The sequence below is a fragment of the Emydura macquarii genome, unplaced genomic scaffold, assembly GCF_026122565.2.
Source record: "Emydura macquarii macquarii isolate MOO-44397 ecotype Brisbane River unplaced genomic scaffold, CSIRO-AGI_Emac_v2 contig_2224, whole genome shotgun sequence".
Taxonomy (NCBI): Eukaryota; Metazoa; Chordata; order Testudines; family Chelidae; genus Emydura; species Emydura macquarii.
The window spans coordinates 13,500-38,619 of NW_027132361.1; the positions used below are offsets into that span (position 1 = coordinate 13,500).

The 25,120-nt window shown below is 43.5% G+C and overlaps 2 protein-coding genes across 2 annotated transcripts; both read right to left on the bottom strand.

Moving 5' to 3' along the window:
* Positions 1-1,115: 1,115 nt before the first annotated feature.
* LOC137161012 (glutathione S-transferase-like) lies at positions 1,116-17,243 on the bottom strand. Its single transcript, XM_067560020.1, has 7 exons — positions 17,034-17,243; positions 9,803-9,909; positions 8,641-8,692; positions 8,156-8,288; positions 6,111-6,252; positions 3,428-3,559; positions 1,116-1,531 (listed from the first exon to the last, which is right to left on the bottom strand). Exons 2-7 carry the CDS (start codon positions 9,887-9,889, stop codon positions 1,409-1,411), a joined length of 669 nt encoding a protein of 222 aa, XP_067416121.1. The 5' UTR covers positions 9,890-9,909; positions 17,034-17,243; the 3' UTR covers positions 1,116-1,408.
* A 2,442-nt stretch (positions 17,244-19,685) lies between these two features.
* Positions 19,686-22,901, bottom strand: LOC137161010 (glutathione S-transferase-like; the record flags this gene model as incomplete). Its single annotated transcript, XM_067560017.1, has 2 exons — positions 19,686-20,272; positions 22,770-22,901. Coding segments are annotated over 2 exons (264 nt in total), but the record flags the coding sequence as incomplete, so codon positions are not given.
* Positions 22,902-25,120: the final 2,219 nt, after the last annotated feature.

A 25,120-nucleotide genomic window follows, 5' to 3' on the forward strand; every position in this document is an offset into this window, starting at 1 on the left:
AGGCATCTCCCTCTGCTGCTCTCAGACTGCAGCCCTCTCTGGCATTCTCTGGCCCTGGCTCTCTAGTTCAGGAAGGACAGCAGGCATTTCCCTCCGCTGCTTCCTGCCCATTCCTGCCTCTATAGGGAGGGCTGCAGAGCTTTCTGCAGATTTTTCCCATGGCAACTCACTGCTGCACCTTCTGTCTCTGCCCTGTGTTCAGACAGCCCTCACCTGCCCCTTCCTGTCTTCCTCCAGGGACTTCGTCCCTCTAGAGCCCAGATGCCTTCTTAAGCCTAATTGGAGGTTAACTGACCAGTCACAATTGCACTGGCTTCTTCCTTCTTCAAGGGCTAGTGTCACCCTGTGGCAGCAGCACTTTAGAGGCTCGCAGCCACCACAGCTCTGTCCCCCTCTTCAAAATGGACTACCAGTGGGGAATTGAGTTCCTGGGTAGCATAGCAAACAGTAACTTCCTCCCCTCACCCACCTTACTAACCATCGAGTGGCAAGGTGAGGAGGCAAGAATGATGTGCAGTATGGCTGCCTGTTCTTCCATCACTCAGCTTCCCCTTCAAGTTGCCTCATGAGGGTCTGGGAAGTCGGAGAATGTCAAAAGAAGAGCATGAATATCCGCCAGCTCCCTTTGGTACTCAAGCAAGCAATGGATTTAATTCGTTTGGAGTGCCAGTGAACAAAACATTTTGAATAAGAGTTTAACCCAAATCCTGAAAACTTCAGAGATTTAAATGGTTTTTCATTTCTGCTTATAAAATACCAATTATTGTAGAGTTCTGAGCTCTAATGTATCTTCTTGTAAGATACTACTTACCCAGCAAGTTATGTCGCAATAAGGGTTCAGAATCTGTATGGAAAGCTTTCAAGGACATTGGGAGCCCCGGGGTGATCGAAATAGCAATGAAATACTAATGGAATCAGCGGGGTCCACTGGATAGGGAAATGGAAAGGGAATCAGAGATTGAAGTTCTATTCCTGGATTTAAGGTCACACAACAACTTTCCAGAGCCTCAGTTTCTGCATTTGAAAAATGGGGATGAGAGTGTACACCCACCTTTCTAAAGCATTTCAAGAGCTTTCAGCTGTGAACAGGTATTATAAATAAATGAACTCAAACAGAAAGTAATGTGTTTTATTTCAAGTAAATGTAGCCTCCAGTTACAAGATTCTTTAACACCATACCCTTGTCTACAATACATTGCAATCTAGTTATAACTATTGCAATGACATTTTTAGAGCGTTGCTAAAAACTTTCAAAATTCAGTTTCACAGATTAAAGCTAGAAGAGCAAATTATCTAATCTGATTTCCTGTACAGTGTCATAAAATGTTTGTGTGAAATTTACAGCTATATTAAGCGTGGCTGAACTAATATAGTGTCGTTGCAGTGATTTTTAGTAATCATATAGTGATTAGATGTTGAATATTTTCTTCACCTGTGCAATTAACTTGTCATCTGCTGGTGGTTTCCTTTGGCTACCAGGCTGCAAGAATTTCTTAATTGTGGGGATGTTGCTTATTCTTCCTTTAAAAGCCTAAAAGAAGAAGTAGTAAAAAGCCTTTCAGGGCAAGGAAATGGCAACTTCATAGATTAAAATGCACAATGTATTTTACAAAAAAATTTCATGAGCAAAAAACACACAAAACAAAACAACTGGTAGCTATTTGTGGCCAGATTTCTAAACTAGGTCAGTAGGAGAGCTGGCTGGAGGATGACAGTTCCTTTTTGTGGCAACTTTCAAGGTTTCAAAATTTGTTTTGTTCCCGTTTGTAATCTTGCAAAGGTGTTCACGCAAATGTAATTGTGTTAATGTCTGTTTTCAATTTTGAGAGTAATAGGAACATCTGTGTAATAGTGTGGTGATTTGGGCACTAGCCTAGACCCTAGTGTTGCAACGCAGTACCTGATATGTCCACCTCTCGCCCCCACCTACCCACCTGGTGCATCAGTAAAACCTCGACCTGACCTTATTAGGCCATTAGCTCACTCCTGCTGAAACTGACCTTATTAGGCAATTTCCTCGCTCCTCCTGAAACTGACCAGGTGACTGGGAGCAGCTGTCTACCTGACTGAAAGCACAGCCACCCTAACGGTCGGCTCACCTCCCAGCCAAAGGTTTGCCCTGATTCAAATGTCTCCCCTCTAATCAGGAGTAACCTTGGCCACCTGAAGCGATTAGTATAAAGCCGGGGCATGCCCCAGGCTCCACCGAGAGAACTCACCATCTGCTAGACACACCAGCGGCCCTGTTTTTTCCCTTTCCCACTCCGGACTCTGAGCCTAAACGTGTGAGCCTGCTCTGTGTTGCTATTTAGCTTCAGGGGTCATGTTGCAACTTTTCCTGCTAAGACTGGTAAGATCCTAACCGTCTCTCTCTTTTAGTTTCTGTTTTTAACCTGCTCTTAAAGAAGAAGCCGCCCCCCCCCCCGCTAACCTTCTCTCTCTTTGTTTTAAACCTGCCCTGAAAGCAGAAGCCGCTCCCCCCCCATTGCTAGCCCTCTAAACCTGCTCTGAAAGCAGCCGCCCCCCCGGTTGCTAACCCTCTCTCTCTTTTAGTCTCTGTTTTAGCTGCCTGTTTGCCCCTTGCAGTTAGCTACCCGTGTGACCCCCCCCCCCCCCTTTCTGTGCTCTGTAATTAACTCATTGTCTGTGAAATCTCTATGTGAAAGCATTCCCTCGTGTAGTTAACTGCTTCTGCCTTGGTGCTTTTCAGTTAAGAGTTTGTGTAACCCCTTTCTGTTTCCTACAACCAAGTGTAACCCCTTTCTCTTTCCTACCAGCAACTAGTTGTCTGTGTAGCATAGTGGTAAGTGTCCCTGTCTACCACGTGGGAGACCAGGGTTTGATTCCTGGTCAGGGAACCCCTGTCTGTTTAATATTAGTTTAGGTCTTTGTAGTTAGTCCTGTTTAATACTTAATTGTTTTTATGTCCTTTTATAACTAGTTAAACCTATATTACTCCTGTGTTTATAATTAAACTCATTTATTTCCAATCGATTCATTATTGACTCTGGGGGATCATTTACCTGTCGGAACACCTAGAAGACCCAAGTTCAAGCCCTTGCTCTGCCTGAAGCAGAGTGAACTCTGCTTTGAATTGGTCAGAACAAGGATTTCAACGTGGGTCTTCCATGGGAGTGTCTCCAGGACTTGAACAGGGTCTTTCAGGCCAGTGGATGAGAGAATGTCTCCCTCTAAAACACAGTTACAGTCTTCATCCAAATTCAAATATCTCTCTCAAGCATTTTGGCTTCAGTGCAGTTTCTTTTTGCTGAAAATGTTCTACTCTTTCCACAGCATCTTCCATTGAGAATAATGAGAGATCCAGGGTTGCAATGGCTCCAGGGGCTTAAACAGCAATACTTTACATTGGTTAACACAGTCTGAGCATACGGGTATGTTCCTTGGTGAGAGTAGGGGATTCATTTACCTGTAACTGAGGGAATGAGGACAGTATATCAGGCTTGCACTCTTCTACCATTAAAATGGCTTCAAGCAGATGGACATCCGCCCAGCTAAATTTGTTACCAACAAGAAACTCCTGGCCATGGTCTTTTAAAACCTATGGAATATGAGAAAACAGGGTACAAATGGGAAATAGCTTACTTTGGTTAGATATGTATTTATCAGGGCTAGTCCAAGCAAGAGGTTAATAAGCAGAGGATTGTGGGTAATCAGAATGCAAAGCCATTTAATTCAAATTGGGCCCACGATTTAGTGTATAACCTTCTCCTAGGCCAGGACAACTGTAGGACTTCAGTCTCACAAGTAGGAGGTTCATGGCAGAGATGCAAACAAGAGAAGGGAGTAATCTGTGGAAGTGGTTAAGAAATAGTGTATAGAGGATTACCTGTGATGTGTCCCAGCCTTAATTAAAAAGGGAGGCCTCCTGCTTACCTACAATGTTTAAGCTATCACCACAGCAATCTCTGCATGAAGCAGGTTGTATTTCCAAACCCACAGCATCCTAACTGTGGTTCTCAGTTAATAAATGTGGTTCTCTGTTAATATGCTGTATTTTTGTGTTCCCTAGTTTTTGGCATGGGTGTCATACACTTGTGATATCACGTTATGCTTCCTTGTAGCAAGGATGGCTCAGACAGCCCTAGAGAACCACACTTATTATTCAGAGTAGATGCCATAACTGTGAGTGTGGTTTATTTCGCTAGTTACAGTGAAGTTTCACACTGCTCTTGTAATTTCAATATCTGCAGTAGGTTGGGAACATAGTCAAGCTCTCCCTCATCCAGTTTTACTAAGCACAGTCTCCTTTCTTACATCCTTCCCTGCCTCCCTTTATAATTGAATGATTCTCCTGCAGCTGGATGCAACACTTATGCAGATTGCTAATAGCAGGCAGTTCAGGAGAAACACGACCCATCTTCAAAGCTATTAAGAGCACTGCTTGGGCTAGCAGGTATTATGAGCTCCTGAAGTCCCACTTTATTTCTCTCCCTCTTTTGCTTTGTAGGCATCTCTGCTTTTGCCAAATATCCAGAGAAACATGCTTCTGCCTCAGGAAACTCCAGCAGGGTAATTAGTCCTTGAGAAGCAGAATCTTGACAGAAAGCAACAGCTGGGACAGTCTGTGCCTGGTGTAGAGACTCCTCTGGACCCTTACAACCATCAGTTCAAGGCTGTTTACGAAGCAGAGGAGCAGCAACAACAGCATCATCCATAACAGAAGTTTGGCAACCAAGTGTACAAATCCCTGAACTGTGGAGCTAGAGTCCATCAGAACCAACTCTCTTGCAGAATCAAGTCTAACAGCATTTCTAAAGAGCCTATTGCTGTGCTAGCCAACTGCTGGATGCCAATGTGAATAACTGAATGTTAGTAGTCAGTCTACACTATATAAATAAGCAAACATATAACTGAGAGCATCTGTCCTGAACAGGTCACTGCCCTTACAGGTACAAGACCAACTACAGTGTAAACACATCTAGTGTTTTTGGCTGTCTTAAATCACCTTAGAAGAAACAAAGATACAGAATCTTGAAAAGTTCATAATACAGTTGGAACGTGCAACCATTTACTTCTTCGCATAGATCCTGTGTGCTTTTAACACAGACCCATACAAACTTTGATTAAACTAGTTACTGTGAATAAATTTAAAAGTAGCCATTGAAAGTTTAAACAAAATGCATCACCAGGTGAAAATCAAATTAGAGCAGAACTACTTAAGGCATGTGGAGATGTCAATATGAAAAGAGGTTATGCCTCTTACATATGGTATAGGAGAAAGAACACACCCCATAAGAGGAATTATAATCAAACTTCCTATAAATGGAGATTTGAGTGATGGTAGCAAATGGCATGGATTGGGTCCTTTCAGTCCAAGAGAAAGCGTTCTGTGCAATCACCCAAATAGCCTGAGAGCAGCCATAGATAGCAAACAGAGAACAAGCTGGTTTTCACCTAAATCAATTTTGTCTAGACCCAATCTTTATCCTGCAAAATATTGTAAGCACAGCAATGAATGGCAACTGCCAGTGGTCCTGATTTTATGGATTTCCAAAAAACATTTGATAGTGTAGCTAGAGAATCACCAGGGCAAATAATATGAACCTATAGAGTCTCCAACAAAATCATTCAAATTATTAGAAACTTGCATCAAAACACTCAGTGTGTAGCAAAGATAAACCAGGAGCTAACAGAGACTGGTTTAATGTTAACAGTGGTGTCAGACAAGGTAATAGCTTATCCCTCCTCTTGTTTGGAGTTGCTATTGACTTTAAGTGACAGACCATCAGCATGGAAATGGACATTGCATGGATAGATGGCAATCTTGGAAATTTAGACTTTGCAAATGACATCTGTCTTCTAAATAAGACAGTTGAAGACAGACAGCCAATGACAGATGGTTTTGCAAATAGCATCGTACTCTGTGGTCCTACTGAGGGACTCTCAGTGGCAGAATCAGCACTAGGTTGCTTGATGGTGCCATTTTTCACATCATTCTATGAGGTTTCCACTGTGCGGTCCTGGAGTCCTACAAGTTCACCTGCCCTGAGGAGATTTCCTGCTCTGTAAGGGAAATTTCAGCAAACATAGTAAAAACGGTTCTCCTTTGGGTTCTGTAACGTCTGCACTGTTGCCTCACCGTCACTTACCTTCTCATAGACTGGGAAATATCTGGTTGTGGCCCTCTCAATGATTAAGGCAAAATTCTTCTCCTTTGCCTCGGGTGGTTGGAAAGGCAAAGACATGATCATTCCCATCAGATCTGTTGTTCCTTCCACATACATATCAATCCTGAAACAGATATTATTTTCCATTTAGAGAAGTCCATTCATTTCTGAAAACTTGACTTTTCTCCAGTCAGCTTTGTTATTTATTGTAGTGCAGTGGCTGGAATACTCAGGAGGCTAGCTCAACCACTGCTCTACAACAAAATTGCTTTGACCTCTTGACCTTTACTTGCGCTATTAGTAACACTTTAGACTAAGGGTTTTCAGTCTTTTTCATAGGATGAATCTCATATTAACAGAGATTGTCCCTGTGGCAGAAACGGCTTACATGAAGAGTAATATTAGGAAAGTATCAATGTATTTTTAGCTGTGCTATTCAAAAGCTGTTTATATCCTGATCTTCCAAAAAATAAAGAGGAAAATTTTCTCCCTGTTTTTCAACCAGCTACACTGCTGGTCAAAAATATTTTTGAATTTTGACAATAAATGAGAATTTTGGGAAAGGTTTTCGCCCCTTGTTTTCCCTCTTTCAACCAGCTCCAGTTTTTAAAGGGTGGGGTTTTTTTTAACAGCTGGAAACAAAGAGGCACCAGCAATATATAACCAGCAAGAGCTCTACAGAGCATTTTGAGAACTAGCAATTTAGGTTTTTGATGACAATAATGCTGAACAGGTAGCAAATGGTGGAGTTTAGATTTACTTCATCGACCTTATTATAGTCAAGGATAGAATATGGTCTTCAAAATAATTAATGTGTTGGTAATGATGCTGAAAGAGTCAAAGCCGAAGTTGAGTTCACCAGCTAGGAAGGGTGGGAGGAAAGGTTTTCCTTGTAAAATGAGCAAATATATTTGGACGTAATTGATGCCACAAACATGGAACCCCTTAAAAGGATTCCCACTGAGTCACTTTTCAGGAGAAAGCATACTTAATGTGTTCTCTTAACACTGATGTTTTCATTGTGACTTTGTTAGGAGGGGTGGACAAGAAAAATGTCATTACTCACGCATTAAGCTATAGTACAATGCTGCGACACTAGAATTCTTGTATATGATGAAGTCCTTGTCTAAGCAACAGGTATCAGAAAATTGTTTTGTTTTTAGGAAATTGTTGTTGGTACATATGGTACTACACTATGGTACTACATATGGTACTACACTATGGTAATTTTTCAAGTGAACAGAAGTTTCTGGCTGAAACTGGATGTTTTTAAATTGGGCCAACAGGCACAAACACACACACCCGGCTGCCTCCAAAGATTAAGTTCTCTGAATCACTATCATTAAATAGGAAAGAAATCAAAGTAAGCACTAAGGCATATGAGGCCTTTATCATCATCCCATTAGGGATTGGTAGTTGCCTCAAGAACTTAACATGCTTCTGGTCTTTATGTAACTGAAGGAACTCCGTGGAGGGCCTTAACAGTATCATCAATTTGTTCATTAACAGTCATGGGGAACAGGTATTTAATAATGGGTCTTCAGTCTAGCAGAGAAAGGTATAACATGATCCAATGACTGGAATTTGAAGATAGACCAAGTCTTACTGGAAATCAGGTGTAAATATTTTAACAGTGAGAGTAATTAACCATTGGAACAATATTCCAAGGTTATGGTGAATTCTCCATCACTGGCACTTTTAAAATCAAATTGGATGTTTTTCTACAGGATGTGCTCTAGGAATTATTTTGGGGAGGTTCTGTGGCCTGTGATATACTGGTCAGAAAAGATTACAATAGTCTCTTCTGGCCTTAGAATATAAGAATCTACCAGTCAGATAAGGACCACAAATCAAAACTCTGGAGTTTGAGGGATCAGTGTTTTGAAAGATGTATAATTTTAATATACATACAAAGGGCATCAGGCGGGGCTAAATTTCAAAGCAGTATTATTCTCTATCTAGGTTAGGAAAATGATCAAATAAAATAAAGACAGTGTATATTAATAAGGGTAGTGCTGTTACAGTACAGTGCTCTCTCCTTCAGGTCCTTCCCATAGAGGTTGTGTTTCCCTGCTATGTAGCTGAGAATGGCTCTGGTCTGCACCATCTTCATTCCATCGATTTCCACCATGGGCACTTGTTGAAACAGCAGGTCTCCATCTTTGGAAAGGAAAAGAAGTTAAGTCACTCAGCCCTCACAAACTGTTGAATCATTGCATGGATCTGAAAGAAAAGGCCTTATAATTCAAGAGGACATTTCCAGTTATATTTGAGAGATCCTAAGCTTCTACTGCAAGACTGAAGGAATATGTAATCTCTCTCTAATGCAGGCCACATCGTATTAGAGAAGTTCTCTCATGGACAAAATTCCCCTTCCACTGAGAATCCGCATTAAACCAAACCAAAGAAAGCCATTCTTAAAATAAGACTGTTTAGACACAAACTTGCACCAGTTTAAAAAGCACACCTTTAAGTTAACCTGGTGCAAGTTTGGATCAGGTCATAGACTCACCCTTCCGTAACTTTTCCAAGTCTTCCTTTGTTTCCACAAACTCTTCTTCAAACTGGAAAACAGAGGAATAAAGGGAGTCATGAATGAACAATTAGTGGCTATTTGCCTTTGGGTATTTTACTTAAAAAGCAGCTGATGCCACATGGAAAATGTTGAGAAACAACAAGATACAGTGCTGCCTTTATGTTTCTTGCCTAGATTTAAAAAATAAAAATAAGAGACATTTGAACGAGAACAGGATCTTTGTTCCTACATAACTTGTTCTCTGACAGCTTATCCCCCTCAGTAACATACATCACAGAATGTCATAAAGAAGATTTTTCACTTCAAGTGTTGAGAAAGCCAAAGAGGAAAATGAGTTCCTAGAAAATGATGGCAATGTTTTCAAGCAATAGTTCAGCATAGAAATTAAGACATCAGGCCAGACCTTCGCTGGATGTGAATCGGGACAGCTTGCTTGACTTCAGGAGAGCTATGCTATTTTGTAGAAGTTTGAGGATTTGGCCCAACGCATATAAAATTATCTCTAAACAAATTTTTTTTCAAAGTTATTCATGTGTAACTGGGTCTTTAAAGAAAGAGTAAATGAGACAATTGCAAATATCAAATATTCAAAAAAAGCTGGAGAAATTCCTGATTTTCAGCAGCAGCAGCAACAATCCAAGATCTTTGTAGTTTAATTTTTCTGAACAAAATGACAGCTAAATTCTCCTTGGAAACAGAAGCCCTTTTATGAGGCAGTTTATGCATAAATAATTTTCTGTTTGAAATACAATTACTGGGAGTGTTTCAGCATAGAGAAATCAGAGTTCTGCAGCCACAAAAGGAATGGGAACTGGCATCATTGAGTGGTAACAGCTGCAGCAGCATTTCTGTTCAGAAACATCTCATTATTGCAAAGAATGAAATAAATACATTCTACAGGATATGAAATGCCAGTGTCACTAACATCCTTATTGAATACTGTTAGGACCATGTAAATAATAAATAGGATAACTGACATGCAGTATGTATATCCAATTTCTTGTGATTCTTGTACACGTTGGTGTAATCACTTGTGTGTCAGAAGATGGCGCTAATAACTATTGATTAGTCATATTTTCAAAATAGAACAGTCATTCCAACCATTAATTAATTTGATCACTTTATAAGAAGTACAAACCTCAACCCCAGCTGCTGCTAACAGCCATCGGATAGACTCCATTTTACCTCTTCCTTTAGCGTAGTGCAATTTGGGTTTTCCAGCCATGTTTTCAGTTTTCTTGTTCCCTGACAAATACAGCAAAGGAAAGTGATTTTAAAAGGAAGCATTTAAAATACCCTAATAATTTCAAAGGGGATTTTGAGTTTTACCTGCCAATATAATAAATATTGCTGAGTGTCTTGCGATGGAGATGCACATGAGGAAGAGAGAGATAATCATGACCCAAAAACCTGGGCTTCACTCAAACAAGCCCTCCATGGGCTCAGTGGAGAAACAGTATTTCTGTCTGTTTACTGAATGGGAGACTGAACTGTTTTATGGGGAATCATTGAGCTAATGTTGAACTGGCATTGTCTTATTGATCTCCCTTTTTTTGAAATTATGATTTATTAGGAATAAATCTTTTTTTTAATGTCACTGTGACATTCGTGAGTGCAATCCAGACCAGTGAGTGGTTATGTCACCGCCTGCCCTATAGTCCTGGGTGCCTTAAATGCTCTGCTAGTGTGGTTCACAGCCCAGATACCAACAGCCAGTAGTCAAGCAGGCGGTCCCCTTATGTCTGTTTGCTCTGCAGCTCTGCTTCAGTGCCTTGACCCCAGCAGCTTGCCTACAAGACAACAGCCCTATAAGTTAAGTGATACTCTATACCTACAGCATTGCAGCAGCACAGAGGTACTGATACAGCTGTGCTGTTGCAGCACATCTGGTGAAGTTGCTCCCGTCGGCATAAAAAATACCCATCTCCGCAAGCAGCAGAAGCTATGTCGGCGGGAGAAGCTCTCCTGCTGACATAGCGCTGTGCACATAAGTGCTTATGTTGGTGAAACTTCTGTCACTCAGGAGGGTGGAATATTCACACCCGAGTGACCAAAGTTTTGCCAACACAGGCTGTAGTGTGGACATTACCTCAGTAGAAGTAATAAAGGTTAGAAAGGGTTACAAACAAACCAAAGTAGGAATACGCTTCTAAGACTAAAATTTAATTTCAGCCAGTTACTATCTTTGCCTAAGCAGGTTTCTCCCTATGATTAATTTCCTGAGACTTCAACCCCCTTGAACCATCTTTCTGTGATCTCAAGAGCTCTGGCCTCTTTAGTGGCTCAAGCAATTAATAACTTTGTCAAGAGAGGGGCAAGTCTCTCTCGCAAAGTTCATTGACCCTGCTTCGCAAGGAAGGAAGGCTTCCTGGAGGATATCATTTCCGTCCCCCATCAAGATAGATAAGTGGTCATCTTTCCTCACTTGCTCTCCTGATGGCTTTGTTTACCTTGCATATAAATATACATTCATTGGCTCTGCCTAACAGTCTAGTCAGACAAGCAAATACACAGTCCTTTGTGATCTGGTCATGCTGACTCCCCAACTATCTTCTGAGTTTTGATGGTTCTGTTTGCCGCATATATAAATTGCAATTCCTTCTGCTACTGGTCAACCCTTGCTTCATTTACGTTCAAGGCCTGGATAGACCTCTTTTCTACTTTGTTCAAATACAGACTTTAAAACATAGTATCAGAGAACATCCATAGCTCCACATATAGTATTAATACACTCGTTTTACAAGGATATTAACCACCAGTGTGTCATTAGATTTACAATGATATACATGACATCTTTTATATTCAGATCATGACACCAGTGAGCTGGGTACACATTGGTCAATCCAGCTCTGCCCTCTGGCCTTGGGATGCTGTTAGGGTCAGACCGTACCCTTTACAAAGCTGCAGCTAGGTTAGCCACTGGCTGACCCAGAGGCAGCGGGTCAGAACCTCCTTTCCTGGACACGGCATCTGCCACCATATTTGATTTCCCCTTTATACAGAAGAAACCTGTTTTGTCTTCTTCATCTGTTTACAGACTCCAGGACATATCACCAGAGAGTATCCATAATTTCACTTACAGACTTGTTACAAACATTTCAGAGTGACATTAATGACCAGTCTGTTATTAGATTTCAAACAATATTACGTCACCTTTAAAAAAAAAAACATCATGCAGCACTGTGTGAGGGCTAGAGTGTATGTCAAGCATGACAAGAGTTGCTGACACAGACGCGAACCACAAATGGTCCTCTGTGTCACAGCCACCCACTAGTGGACAATTCTCTAGACTGAAGGAGAACTGCAGAGCTTAAGTATCTGCAAAATCATTTAAATACACTGACAAAATTAATTTTCTACTCTGCCTTTACCATTCACTTTGGCCTTTTAGCAAGAGGATCAGTTGGATGTACTTGGATAAACTAATTAATTCTTCAGGCTCCAGCCAATGGCCAATCCTCTCATGGGACCTAGGCTAACCAGTCTCAGTCACCCAACCTATAAGCCAGTGCCTGATCCAACAATGTTTAAATGTGGCCTTAGAACTAGGGATGTAAAAATTAGTTTAATTAAAAATCTGTTTAAACGTTCTAAAAATAAACACTTTGGGGGGGAGGGGAACCAGAGTACACTGCGGCTGGCCCCCTCAACCCCCACGCTGCACTCCGTGCTTCCCCCACCCCTCGCGGGGAGCCAAGCCCAGCTGCAGCTTGTCCCCACTCAAGCTGGGCTCTCTGCTTCCCCATTGCTTGCGGGACTTGAGCCCAGCTGTGGCTCGCCCCTCCACCCCCACACACACTGGGCTCTGCACCTCCCCCCACCCCACCCAGAACTCAGCTGCTCCCCTCCCCAGTTTAAAGTAATCAGCTGTTTAAAACCTTTAAACAGCTGACTACCGTTTAAAGGGTTAGCCTTTTACATCCCTACTTAGAACTGGACTGTGGCCCTTTTGGCCTTGCTCTGTAACTATGCCTCCTCTTCACCAATCAGCTCTACATCTACAGCTAAAGCAAAGGCAGCTGCATGCATGGTCCCAACCATTTCTATAAGCACCAACTGGCAAAATACTTGCAGGGATGGCTTCACTCACACCCTCTGCTTCCCATTCATCTCACCTCCTATCGTATCTCATATCCTATCTCATATATCAGCAAGTGGCAGCACAGAGCCTGCAAAGCATTCAGTGGTTTCTGGTTTTGTTAACAGTGCTCATGTGACACCAGCCTTTGCAATCTGCTGAGTCATACTCATCACCTCCCCAAGGACCCAAAAGAAAAGATTTAGAAGGATGAGTACGCTGATATATTTTCATCCCTTCAATGTAAAATCCCAAGCCGTAGGACTGTTGTGCCTTTAGGAATTAAGAGCTCAAGGCATCCAAATATCCTAAAAATGTTCATGACATTGGGATCTCTGCCTTCCACATTCCAGCTGGTTTAGTTGTGAATATCAGCCAAAACACACTGTATATAGACATTGTATGCAAGGCCCATTCCACTTTCTAGAGCAATGGCTACGTTATAACAGGGATTTACATCCTATGGCCCCCCACAGAATCAACTAAAAAGGGTCTAAAGAACAATCAGCTTGATCTCAATTGGATTTTTAAGACAGTTCATTGCCTGCACAGCCAGCATACTGATTGTACCTACCAGCAGACAACAGATGGGTTGTCTTGACCTTTCTAAAGGTCACTGGCACCCAAAGCGGGGGCATCTAATTCTGTAAGTGTAGCAGCCAGCATGAATTCAGCACACACTGAAATGGGGAAAAAATGTCACTTGAAAGGCTTTTGGTGGAACTTAGAAGGTCCTTGAGGATGAGAGATAAAACCAGCATTAAGGCTGAGGGCAAACTCAACAGGTTATCCCACAATGCAAATGAATTACTCCATTGTTAGAGACAAGGTTTAATTATTGATGGAACAGATTTTGCAACAATTTTTCAATCTCTTATCAGGGGCCAAAGGTTAATTCTGTGGCAGAGAATCAGAAACACACCAGTGAAATGAAGGCCATAGAGAAAAGAGCGCATGCCAGTTGGCTGATAGGATCTTTTGCATCATTGGTTGTCCATACCCAGAGTCCCCACTGGGTGTTTTCATCAACAATTCCCAAAGGAATTACTACTGCAACCAGGAGAAGTTTTGCCTGAGTTAAGACAACAGGATTTGGCCCTTGTCTCCTTTGATTCTCTCATTCTCCTCCACCTGCTCCTGCACATGCAAGGCTTCAGTGAGCAGCAAACTGAAGCTATCAGAAAGCAATCTGCACTGGTCTTCTGGACTCTGCTCCAGCTTGCCTCCATCTGCTCAAATGTGAGCAGCAAAATGCAAATACCAGACTAGAGCTTGTTAATTTCATTCCCCTCCCTCAGGAATAGTGAAGGGGAAGTGAAATTAACACTCAGACACACAAAAGCATGTTAACATCAGTTGGCCGCTGCACTCAGAACAGCTGGGGAATGGAGCAGAGGGGGATTGGAGCTGAAAAAGAAGTGTCTGTACTGACCCAAGCTGTACTTGTCCAATCCAGTTTCCTACAGGGGGAGATCAGTCTGGAGATGAGTCTATTTGCATGGGGCCATGTCAAGACGGTTTAGGAACACACGGGAATTATGGAAGTTGTCATCCAGCCTGAACATCGGATCGTGGTTTATAGCAGCAAGCCAGTTAAGTGACTCTGTTAAACTACATTTTGTGATGGATACAGGTTTTTAAAACACTGATTAATGTAAGAGAAATTAAACCATTGTAAAGTTTCCTCTGGCTTGATAATAAGGTACATGACATAACCTTAATACTTTAAAAATATCAGGTTTCCTATCCATTCCAATGAGTTGTATTTTCTGTCTCAAGCCTACTTAGCCACTCTCAAGGTCCCAGCTCCCAGTCTGGTTGTTAAATATAATTTAGACATACTTTTTTGTTTAACCTGATTAAGGTCTTGATCCTGCAATAAGCCCCATATGAGTGGACCCCCATGTATACACAGAGACCACTGCATGACCATACTCCTCTCCTATCTTTCTAATTAGATATAGTGTTCAGAGTAGCTTTTATATTACGATGCAGTGTTAACAAAGCCTGTCCAGAACTGTTCCAGCAGAGTGATCTCGAGTGATCGCAGAGTAATCACTTCCTACACTAAGTCAAATCTGACTCAGCCAAGTAGAGACATGTGAACCAGTCACTGGGCAACAGTGTATGGAACTGGCTTCTTCTGGGCTTGGACCGAGAGGGTTTAGATCCAGAAACAGCAGCTCTACCATACAGTGTCCTAATAGGATTAAGAGTAAATTATCCCCTGGAGGTTTAAAACTTTAATTACAAGTGGTGATAAAACCTTAATCTCTCTTCTGATATGGCTAAGAGCTGAAGCCATACTCCTCTCCAGGCCAAGCTGTACAGCTCAATGCCCCAATCCTGCAAGGGGCTGAGCCCCATAGAGTCAGTGGGAGTTGAGGGTGCTCAGCCCCATGCAGCAGGCACTCTGCACCATTCAGTTCCAGCTGCCAAATGAAGCCTAGTTTTTCATCCATATATATCCAGGCTTTTGCTTTCATGGCAGATGACATGCCTGCTTCACACAGTGCTGCAAATTAAGGCCAGATTGCCCTCTGAGACCCCACCACTTCACACACACATGTAAGCAGGGAACTGGACAAAGCCTTGGCTGTACCCCCTACTTGCTGGCCAGGATAGTTGAGCCAACAGGATAGTAGATTAGGGCCAGGTGTATGTATTTTTATGTTATTTATAATTTTTCTTATCTTATCCTAACACCGGGCTACGGTCCACACACTACAGGAATATGTTCTAGAGTGCTCTAGCACTAAGTGAAAAATCCCTTGGCACATTCAATCTTTTGAACAATACAAAAATTGGCTAGGTGGCAACCTTAGGAAGCGCACCCAGGGCCCAATGTGGTAGATGCTCTTAAAGCATGCCTAACTCCCCATGAAATGGCAGGGTGAAGGAGGCCGAGGCAGCCTCATTTGTAACCTTTAGCCCAAGGTACTCAACAAGGATGAAGGAAAACTCTGGTTCAATTCTCTCCTGTGCCTGATAAGATGGGATTTGAACAGTGGTTCCCCACCTCTCAGGTGAGTGCTCTAACCACTGGACTATGGGATGTCTCCTATTTATTTCACTTTAATTAAATAACTGATAATTAAATATTAAGTGGGCTGTAGAGTGAGAATCACCTTGTAGCCCAGTGGTTAGGGCACTCAACTAAGAGGTGGCAGATCCATCTTCAAGTCCCTTCTCCTCAATGGACAGAGGAGGGAATTGAACAGGTATGAGTACCCTAACCACTGGGCTAAAGATTAAGGTGGGGGAGCCGCTTTCTTCTCTCCTCCCCCAAAGCCATTTTATATGGAGTTAGGCAGGCAACTAACTCTTTCTTGCAAGAAATAACAGGTGGCTATTCTGCTGGACTTCCAGTTGTGGATCGCAAACAGAGATAGGATCTTCCCTCCAGCCTGGATTTAGGCATATAACTCTATGGGAAGGTTCAGAACACACCCCTCTCATCAGCATCTCCCATTGGCTATATTAGGCTACGTCTATACTTAAAATTCCTAAAGCAGGGTTGCCGATTTTGCTCGGGCCTATTCCTGGAGGTTTCCTCCCCTGACCTCAGATTGATCTTTAACCCCTGGAGGGCCAGCAAACCTACATACAGGCCAGAAAAAGCACGTTCTGCTCAGCGCTGGTGGGATCCCACCGCCCCGGCCGGTGACCGGCACTGCAAGGGTGGGCGCTGTAGCACGGTAACCGCCCTCGCCTCTGCTCAGCCGCAGGCGTCTCTGCACCAAACCCAGCCGGGGTTTTACTGATCAGCGAGGCCGAGGCGCTCAGGCTGCCCGCACAGATGGCCCGGAGCCGCTCAATGCGCGGGGCGGGGCGGGCCCGTGGCTGCCTGCGCTCCTCGCCTCGCACTAGTAGGGCTAGGGCAGCTCTCAGTCTCAGACTGCCGCCGCCGCCGCCGGGCCTCGGAAACCGCTGAGAGCTGCCCGGCCCATTGCCGTGCAAACGCTGCAGACAGACAGACAGACAGACAGTTAATCAATCAGTCAGTCAGTCAGTCCCTCCCTCCCGCTGCCTCGCCGCCCATCGCGCACCAAACAAACAAACAAACAAACACCCTGCGAGGGAACGCCCACACCGCCCCGCTCCGCCCCGCCCCGCTCGCCTGGCCGCGGGAGTCGGGATCCCTTTGCCATTGCCCGCCCCCCCGGAGCCACTCGCCCCCTTTAGCGCAGGTGAAAGCTGCAGCAAAGAAACCAAAGAGCCCGGCCCGCGCGCTGCCCTCCGCCAGCTGGGCGCAGAGCCCGCCCCGACTCCCGGCTCGCTGGACACTGACCTCGGACACTCCTGCGCTCCACACACGCTCCAGTCCAGACAACACTGGGCTGCCTTCAGCGCCCCTGGGACCGTGTAGCTCCACCTCCTGAGGGGAGTCTTCTTCCCGTGTACCCTATGGAGGAGAGGGTCCCGTCCCACTGAGATCAGTTTACTCCGGCTCCCCTCTCTGTTTCCATGGCTCTCGCTCCCTTCTCGGCCCAGCTATGCAAGGGGGAGCCAGTTCCACGCCCACATGAGCTCAGTTTCCTCTGCTCTGCTGGCTCTCTCTCCCCCAGCCCAGCAGTGCAAGGGGGAGGGATGGAGGCTGTGTTTTGTTCCCAGCGATTTGGTTGGAATGGATGAGCTGTTTTTCACGCTGCTGGCCTTGCGTGGTTTGAAAAACGGAGGGGTGTGGAGGCTTTACTGCAAAATGTGAGACAACTGCAGAGAGAACAGGCGCTCCTTGACCCCCGGGGAGCAGGCAGATCAAGCACTCTGCTGGCCTGGCTTGTATCCTGCAATTGTCAGGTTTGGTTTCCCAGCTCAGCTCTGTATTATGGCTATGTCCACACAAGCAAGCTGCCCCGTGTCTTGTGATGATCAAGGAATTCCTTTTAGAATCGTCTCCATCACACACCGTCAATCCTGGGCCGAAAGCCACCCTTCAGTGTGAGAGACCAACATGGTAAAGTAGACGCATAAACTGTGTGTGTATATATGGCAAGGGATACAGAGTCTGAGTTTGAGTCTGGACATTGAAACCAGAATCCAAAACTTGCCAGGCAGCCCATGCACAGAATGAACTCTGGGTATAAAAACCCCTCAGCCTGCTCCCAGTAGTAACCATGCTGCTTCCTCCTGTACCAGACAGCCTGTGCCATTATCTAGTGCCGGTTGTGACATTTTTACCTTCCTGCCTCTGTCCCCCTCTCTAACCCCCCTCCCATCCCACCCGTTAAGCTCCCTGTTGCCACCCCAGCGTCCCTCAATCTGCTACCATGCCTGTCTAGGTTTTCATACTGCATTCATCTGTGCTGGTGGGTGCTCCGTATGGGGTGCTGGTGCAGCAGGGGGAAAGCTAGGAGCTACAGGGGCAGGGCCCAAGCATAATTTTTCAGGCCCAGTACAAACTGGTAATACGGACCCCCTCCCACACACGTACCCATGGGGGTTGCAGCCTGGGCTGGGCCACCTCGGGCCTCCAAGCCCTGGTAAAGCGTACCCCTTTCCCCCATGGGGGGGGGGGGGGAGGCTGTGTGCAGGGGCACTGGAGCAGGACACTTGGGAGCGGCTCTTCAACAAATGCTAGAACAAGACGGCCCAATGGCTGTTGCTACAGGAGCATGCTGCTGCTCAGGCAGAGTTAGGGTGAGGGGCTTGTACAGGCTATCATCCTGCAGTGGGCAGCTGTTTGATTACACTACTTAGAACCAGTTTCCAAACACAGGTCACGGGCAGTTAAGGGGGAATCATGTCACTCAGGGGAATGGATTAAAGGCCCTCCACTGCCACTTGGCTTTTGCTGTAGTTACAAATGGTGACAGGTGGGTTCCTCCAATGGACAAGAGAGCTTCCTGCATGATTCAGGAGCTGGTAGATAAGCAGAGCAGCAGCTCTGTAGAGGAACACATACATACTCACTGCATTACTCTCTCAGAGAACAAAGGAGGGCACAGCTGCTTGCTGCTCCTGATAATGAGCTCTTCAGCAGTGCAGGCAGGGGTTTCAAGTTTTTGACAAACTGCCACACTGCAAGCCACACCTTACAAGTGCCAGAGACAGGAGGGTGTGAAATTAGTTGTTACTGTTGATTAGAAACTTTCGGTGGGTACGTGAATTCTGGTTAATACACACTTGCTGCCGCAGAATTCCTTTGATCCTCCTCCTTTCTTTATGCTGGAAGCCAACTAGTTTCTAAAATGGGAAATACCATGCAGGGCCACCCTCTCGAAATAAGTTTGTTTTACTAAAATCTAACAAGGACTCTCAAATGATTGTCAAGGGAATTTTTATTGCCCTGAACTTGTTCTACTTCAAATGTGTGGTACTAATTTTTTACTAAATAACTTTGAAAGAGGATTAGGTGTTGCAGATATTCACTGTTTGGATCAAAGGCATTTATTGAATTGTCTTGCTAATATTTCTGTAGTGTAGCTTGTTTCACGTTATTTCATTTTTGAACTGTAGAAAGGCATCCATTATTTTTCAGTTGAATTTACTGAACATCAGTGTGAAGAAGAAGAAGAATTCTACATCTCCGGCCAGAGTCCTAGTACCTGACACAATCAAGCGCCTCTTTTCTCAAATGGAAACTTAGATGGAGAACTGCTGAACTTTCATCAATAAAAGCCCCATTAGCTGCTTGAAATGTGCATGTCTGAGTGTTGCAGCAATAGAATAGGTACTGAAGAGGCTCACTTAAAAAAGATAGCATGTGGAACACATCCATAAAGCAATAACTGCAGAGGGAAAGGTAATTAAAAACTGCTGGCCTGAACCATCACCTCATACCTGAATACACGTGAGCTTCAGGAAGATTAATATTCTATGATTCTATCATACAGAGAGTGGGAAGGTACTTCCGGAGGTCATCTAGTCCAGGCCCCTGCTCAAAGCAGGACTAACCTCAAACGTGTCTCCTGCCCATTATGCCAATATCTACCTGTTCTGCCTGGCTTTTTCTGAAATTATATGCTGTGACTCGCAGTTTGTAGTGTTCTAAGACTTCCCTGTACTGTGTGGTGTTACCTAATGGTTCATGAGGACACGTTCAGCTACCAGAAAGAGACAGGGTAGGGAGCCCTGAGCTGTGTAATCAAAGTCTAGCACTCTTTAAATAAAGTGCGCTCAGACAACAAGAGTAATTAGATTTTTTTTTTATTTTATTCTCTTAAAGCTAATGTTTTAATGTCACTCCTTTTGCTCTGTGCAGCCTATAATTCAATTAACCACTTCAGGTGCTAGTGCAGTTATGTGGATATACTGAGGACATTTTTGCATTCATAGTTTCTAGCTTGTGTTAATTGATTTTGTTGCTCTAATTTTCACACTTTGAATTAACTGCACTTTGCAGTTTTATCAGCTAATGCACAGCCACAGTAATACAGCTGCCATGATTTTAAGCCATTATTCATTGCCAATGTTGAAAATGCTCATCACTTTTGGAAGTACTTTTTCATCTAGCGGTGGTTTCCTCTGGCTGCCAGGCTGCAGGAATTTCTTAATTGTAGGGATCTTGCTGATCCTTGCTTTAAAAGCCTGAAATGAGAAACGGTCCAACATTTAATAGGAAAGAAGTAACAGAGCAAAAGATACTTGGATATATGTTAATCATGTTTTTAAAAGGGACCCTGAGGCCTGACCCTGCAATGAATTGTATGTGAGTTGGGCAACAAAGCCCCATTGACTCTCTGCATGTGTCAGGCACTGTCCATCTGGGACTTGTAGAATCATGGCCTTCAGAGCCGGTTGAAATTTTCTGAAGAACTTTTTCACTGAAAATTGGGCTTTTAACAGCAACTCCAATTGTCCTGGAAAAATTTCATTGTCATCAAATGTTTCATTTTCAAATTGTGAGGAAATAATCCACTTTGGCTTACTTAGTGTAACTTTTTCCCCTCCACTTTGGGAAAAGGGTAGACCCAAAATTCTCTTCTCCCTGCCACCCCAAATGCACCCTGACATAAACGAACTTTGTCTCCACCATTTTCTAGTACAGCTTTTTATAAAAGGAATAAATGGGATTTTCCCCGACCAAAAACACAACCAATTTTGTATAGATGTGCATGTGAGTGTTGCAGCAGCAGAACGGGTATAGAAACTTCTCATTGAACATATTTTATTTTTTTAAAGAAAATTCCTAACAAAATGCAAATGTCATTTTAAAAAAAGGTTTTGCAAACATTTGTCAGCCAGCTCCAGTGGCCCCAGATAGGTAACCCTAATATAAATGTTTTAATATATTTTAAAATCAAATTCAATTTTTTGTTGGCATATAGACCCACCATTGTTGCGTTTGCAGCCTAAATATGGCAACTTTAGAAAGAAATCTGATGAGGTTCAACAAAGAGAAGTGCAGGGTCCTCCACTTAGGACGGAAGAATCCCATGCACAACTACAGACTGGGGACCAATGATCTAGGCAGCAGTTCTGCAGAAAAGGACCTGGGGGTTACAGTGGATAAGAAGCTGGATATGAGTCAGCAGTATGCCCTGGTTGCCAAGAAGGCTAATAGCATATTGGGCTGTATTAGTAGGAGCATTGCTAGCAGATTGAGGGAAGTGATTATTTCCCTCTATTCGGCATTGGTGAGACAGCATTTGGAGTATTCTGTCCAGTTTTGGACCCCCACTACAAAAAGGATGTGGACAAGTTGGAGAGAGTCCAGCGGAGGGCAACAAAAATGATTAGGGGCTGGAGCACAAGACTTATGAGGAGAGGCTGAGGGAACTAGGTTTGTTTAGTCTGCAAAAGAGAAGAATGAGGGGGGATTTGATAGCAGCCTTTAACTACCTGAAAGGGGTGTCCCAGGGAGGATGGAGGTAGGCTGTTCTCAGTGGTAGTAGATGACAGAACAAGAAGCAATGGTCTCAAGTTGCAGAGGGGGAGGTCTAGGTTGGACATTAGGAAAAAGTTTTTCACTAGGGGGGTGGTGAAGCATTGGAATGGGTTACCTAGGGAGGTGGTAGAATCTCCATCTTTAGAGGTTTTTAAGCCAGAGCTTGACAAAGCCCTGGCTGGGATGATTTAGCTGAGGTTAGTCCTGCTTTGAGCAGGGGGTTGGACTAGATGACCTCCTGAGGTCCCTTCCAACTCTAAGATCCTATGATTCTAATTTTGCATGGAGGGAGCAGCCGCTGCAGTTGGAAAAGGAAAGTTGTGGGAGGAAGTGCAGTGGAAGTACTAGGACCTTTTAATCTGAACTGCTCCTGAGCACCATGTTAGAAGAATGTTGGTCCTGGAGGACTGAGAATACAAGGAACACACAGTAATTTGTAAGCACTCATTGGGATATCTAGCCCTGCAGGTATCTCAGGCCCATTTAAGGAACTCTCTGATACTGTTTGCATCCCTCAAAGGAGAATTACCATATTTCTCGTTTTCTGTTCTATTCCGATTCTAAGAGAACCAGCTGAGAGATGGTTATGATATTACAAGCCACCAAGTTCAGATCTGATTGTGAATCTAATTTTTCTCTATTATTTGAGGGGATTCATAACCAGTGTTGCTGTCAAATGGGGGCTTTGGAACGTAGAGATAGGTCCAAGCTGTGACGTTTGGATCCAGATCCAATTTTTTCCAGAGATCACAGGGGTTCCGATCTGCTCTTTTAGTTCAGGCTCATTTCTCTTTGCAAGACAAAGCATTGGACATTGGTATGCTCTGGGCTGGATTTTGCTCTTGTTTACACCAATATAAATCAAGAGTGGCTCCACAGACATTCATGTAGCTACTCTGGTGTAAAAGTGGTATAAAGGAGGGCAAAATCAGGCATCTTTATCACATGTTTAAATCATCCAGCCAAATTCATCCCTGATGTGACTCCATTAGTTTAAGGGATTAATCTGACCCCGTATTCTTATACTACATAACATGATTTGTTCATTAGAGTTTTTAACTTAGGCAATATCTGAAACCATTGTACATGTTTAAGAATCAGATTGTCAGAGGATGTAAAGCAACATAGCTCAATTGACTTCAGTGAAGATCTGTCCCTACATGTTTCATTTCCTGCTAGAGCTGTTAATTCTTGTACCTGTAAGAGAGGGAATTTGGAGAGTATATCAGACTTGCACTCTTCTGCCATTAGAATAGTTTCAAGCAGCTGTACATCTGCCCTGCTGAATCGGTTGCCAACAAGAAAATCCTGTCCATGGTCCTTCAAAGCCTACAGGACAGGAGACAATGAATTTATGGATATAAATTAGACGTTCTGTGCTCTGGATAAATAACGTTAAACCCAATCCGTCATTTTCAAAGCACATGTAGATCTTGTAAGAGTTAGCCTTGAAAGGAAGCAATATAAAAATAGAGGCTTGTTTGTGTCATGATGGTTAGATTGGGAGGGGGCATTTAACATATGGGTTAACATCAATATGTCAAAATCATAATAATTCATGTGAGATATGCCATGTCAGGAACTGTTAGAAAGGTTATAATGTGCTAAGTCAGATGATACTTATGTTCATGTGTAATATGTGAAATGGAAGTTATAGATGTATTTGAGATATCTGTATTTCAAATTGTGCTGCCTGGGCAACACCCCAGATAGGATGGCAGCAGGACAATAGCCTGCTTAATGGCCCATTAAGACACTCACAGATGCAAGGGGCCCAGGAAGAAACTAAAGGCATACCTGAAGAGTTACCAGGATTGGCCCATGTGACTCTGGACTCCATTTTAGTTCTTGTAATATTCCACAAGAGCGCATGGCCAAGGCCAGAGGGCATATAAGGCCAAGCCACAGAATCCATTTAGTCTTTGTTCCTGTTCAGCTGCAGACACACACCTACCTCTGGATCTATTCATTTTGCAACTGAACCGAAGGACTAAGACCCATCCAGGTACTGGATGTATACTAGAGGAACTGTACAAGCCTGCAACTCCACAATTCTTCCAGAGACTTGATGTATATGGACTTACAATCATCTGTATGTATTTGCTTTGCTTTGACCCTTTAACATTTCTCTTACAATTTCTTTCTTTCTGTTTACAATAAACCTTCAGTTTTATTTATTAAAAGGATTGGCTGGCAGCATGATATTTTGGGTAAGATCCAAACTTATATTGATCTGGTGCTGTGGCTGACCCTTTGGGGTCAGAGGGAACCTTTTAGTAAAGAGCATAGAGTTTAAATAACTGGTCTCTTTACTGGACCCAGTGGCTAATTGGGAGCCAGAAACTGAAGTGCAGTAAAGGGGGCTGTGTGTATTTGTATACTGGCTTCTGTGGGGATTAAGAAGCGCAGTTTTGGCTGGTTGGGAAGTCTGGCTTCAGTGCCACCCACAAGTGCTGGGAGAATCTGCTCCCTTTTTACAGCCTGCCCTGACCTTGGCATTTTCAGGTGGCTACCCTGGGCACAGGACAGGTCACAGTTTGAACAGACAGAAAACTCAATTTCACCATTGTGTTAGCCTAATTCAAAATAACAGAGCTTTGGGTGTGACAGGAAGGTTTGGTCTCCTTGACAGTGGGAGTTTTTTAATCTAGCTTTTCTGATCACAGCTGCAATAGGTTGGGCATGGGGATTTACTAGTCCCTTTTCATGTTCTCCACCTCAATACAAGAGTGACCAGGCTTAGAAACCATTTAAAATAAAGAAGTGACCTTAAGTAATTCCAGCTAATAATTTTACTGCCAGTGTGGACAACGCATAATCCTAAAAAAATCCAAACAAACATTTTATAGGTCAGGTGGGAAAGCCCATTATTTTAATAGTTGCTATAATTATGAATAATACTGTAATGTATATAGTTCCATAGGTGCACGCAGGTGCCAACTGAACATTGATCTTAAATGTTTGCACAAGGCAGTTTCCAAACACTATCAATAGGGCAGTCTAGATAAGGCACATCTGACGCCGCCGCCTGAAGCTCTATGCAACACGATAGTTATTCCAAATAACTATAGGGGGTTCGCAAGAAACTTAGAGCATCCCAGCCACTACAACTTTCTCAGTCCAATGAACAGTAGAATATCTTGGACCCCCTTCACCTATTTCTGCGCACAGTGTCCTTTTCTCTTGCTCCCCAGTTAGAGGTGAGAGGTGAGTATAGTGTTGGAAGCTTCACACAGTTATCTAATGCCAGTTTGTTCTTGAAGCCCAATTAGTGCTTGGCTCCCCACACTGGGTGTGCTACAGGCAGAACTGTAATGCACTTTATATAGCACATACATTGTACAGATGGTGCAATGGACTAAGAATTCTTCAGGAAGAAACCTAGCACAGAAGAGATGCTGACATAACATTGGCATCTAACAAAGTCCCTCTTAAAGGAGCTTACTAAAAACATGTCACTGGAAGTTTGGGGTACAAAAATGATCCTGGCTCTTGTGCAGCTCTGCCCTTATTTCTTCTCACCTTTGAGGCTAAGAAAATCCCATCAA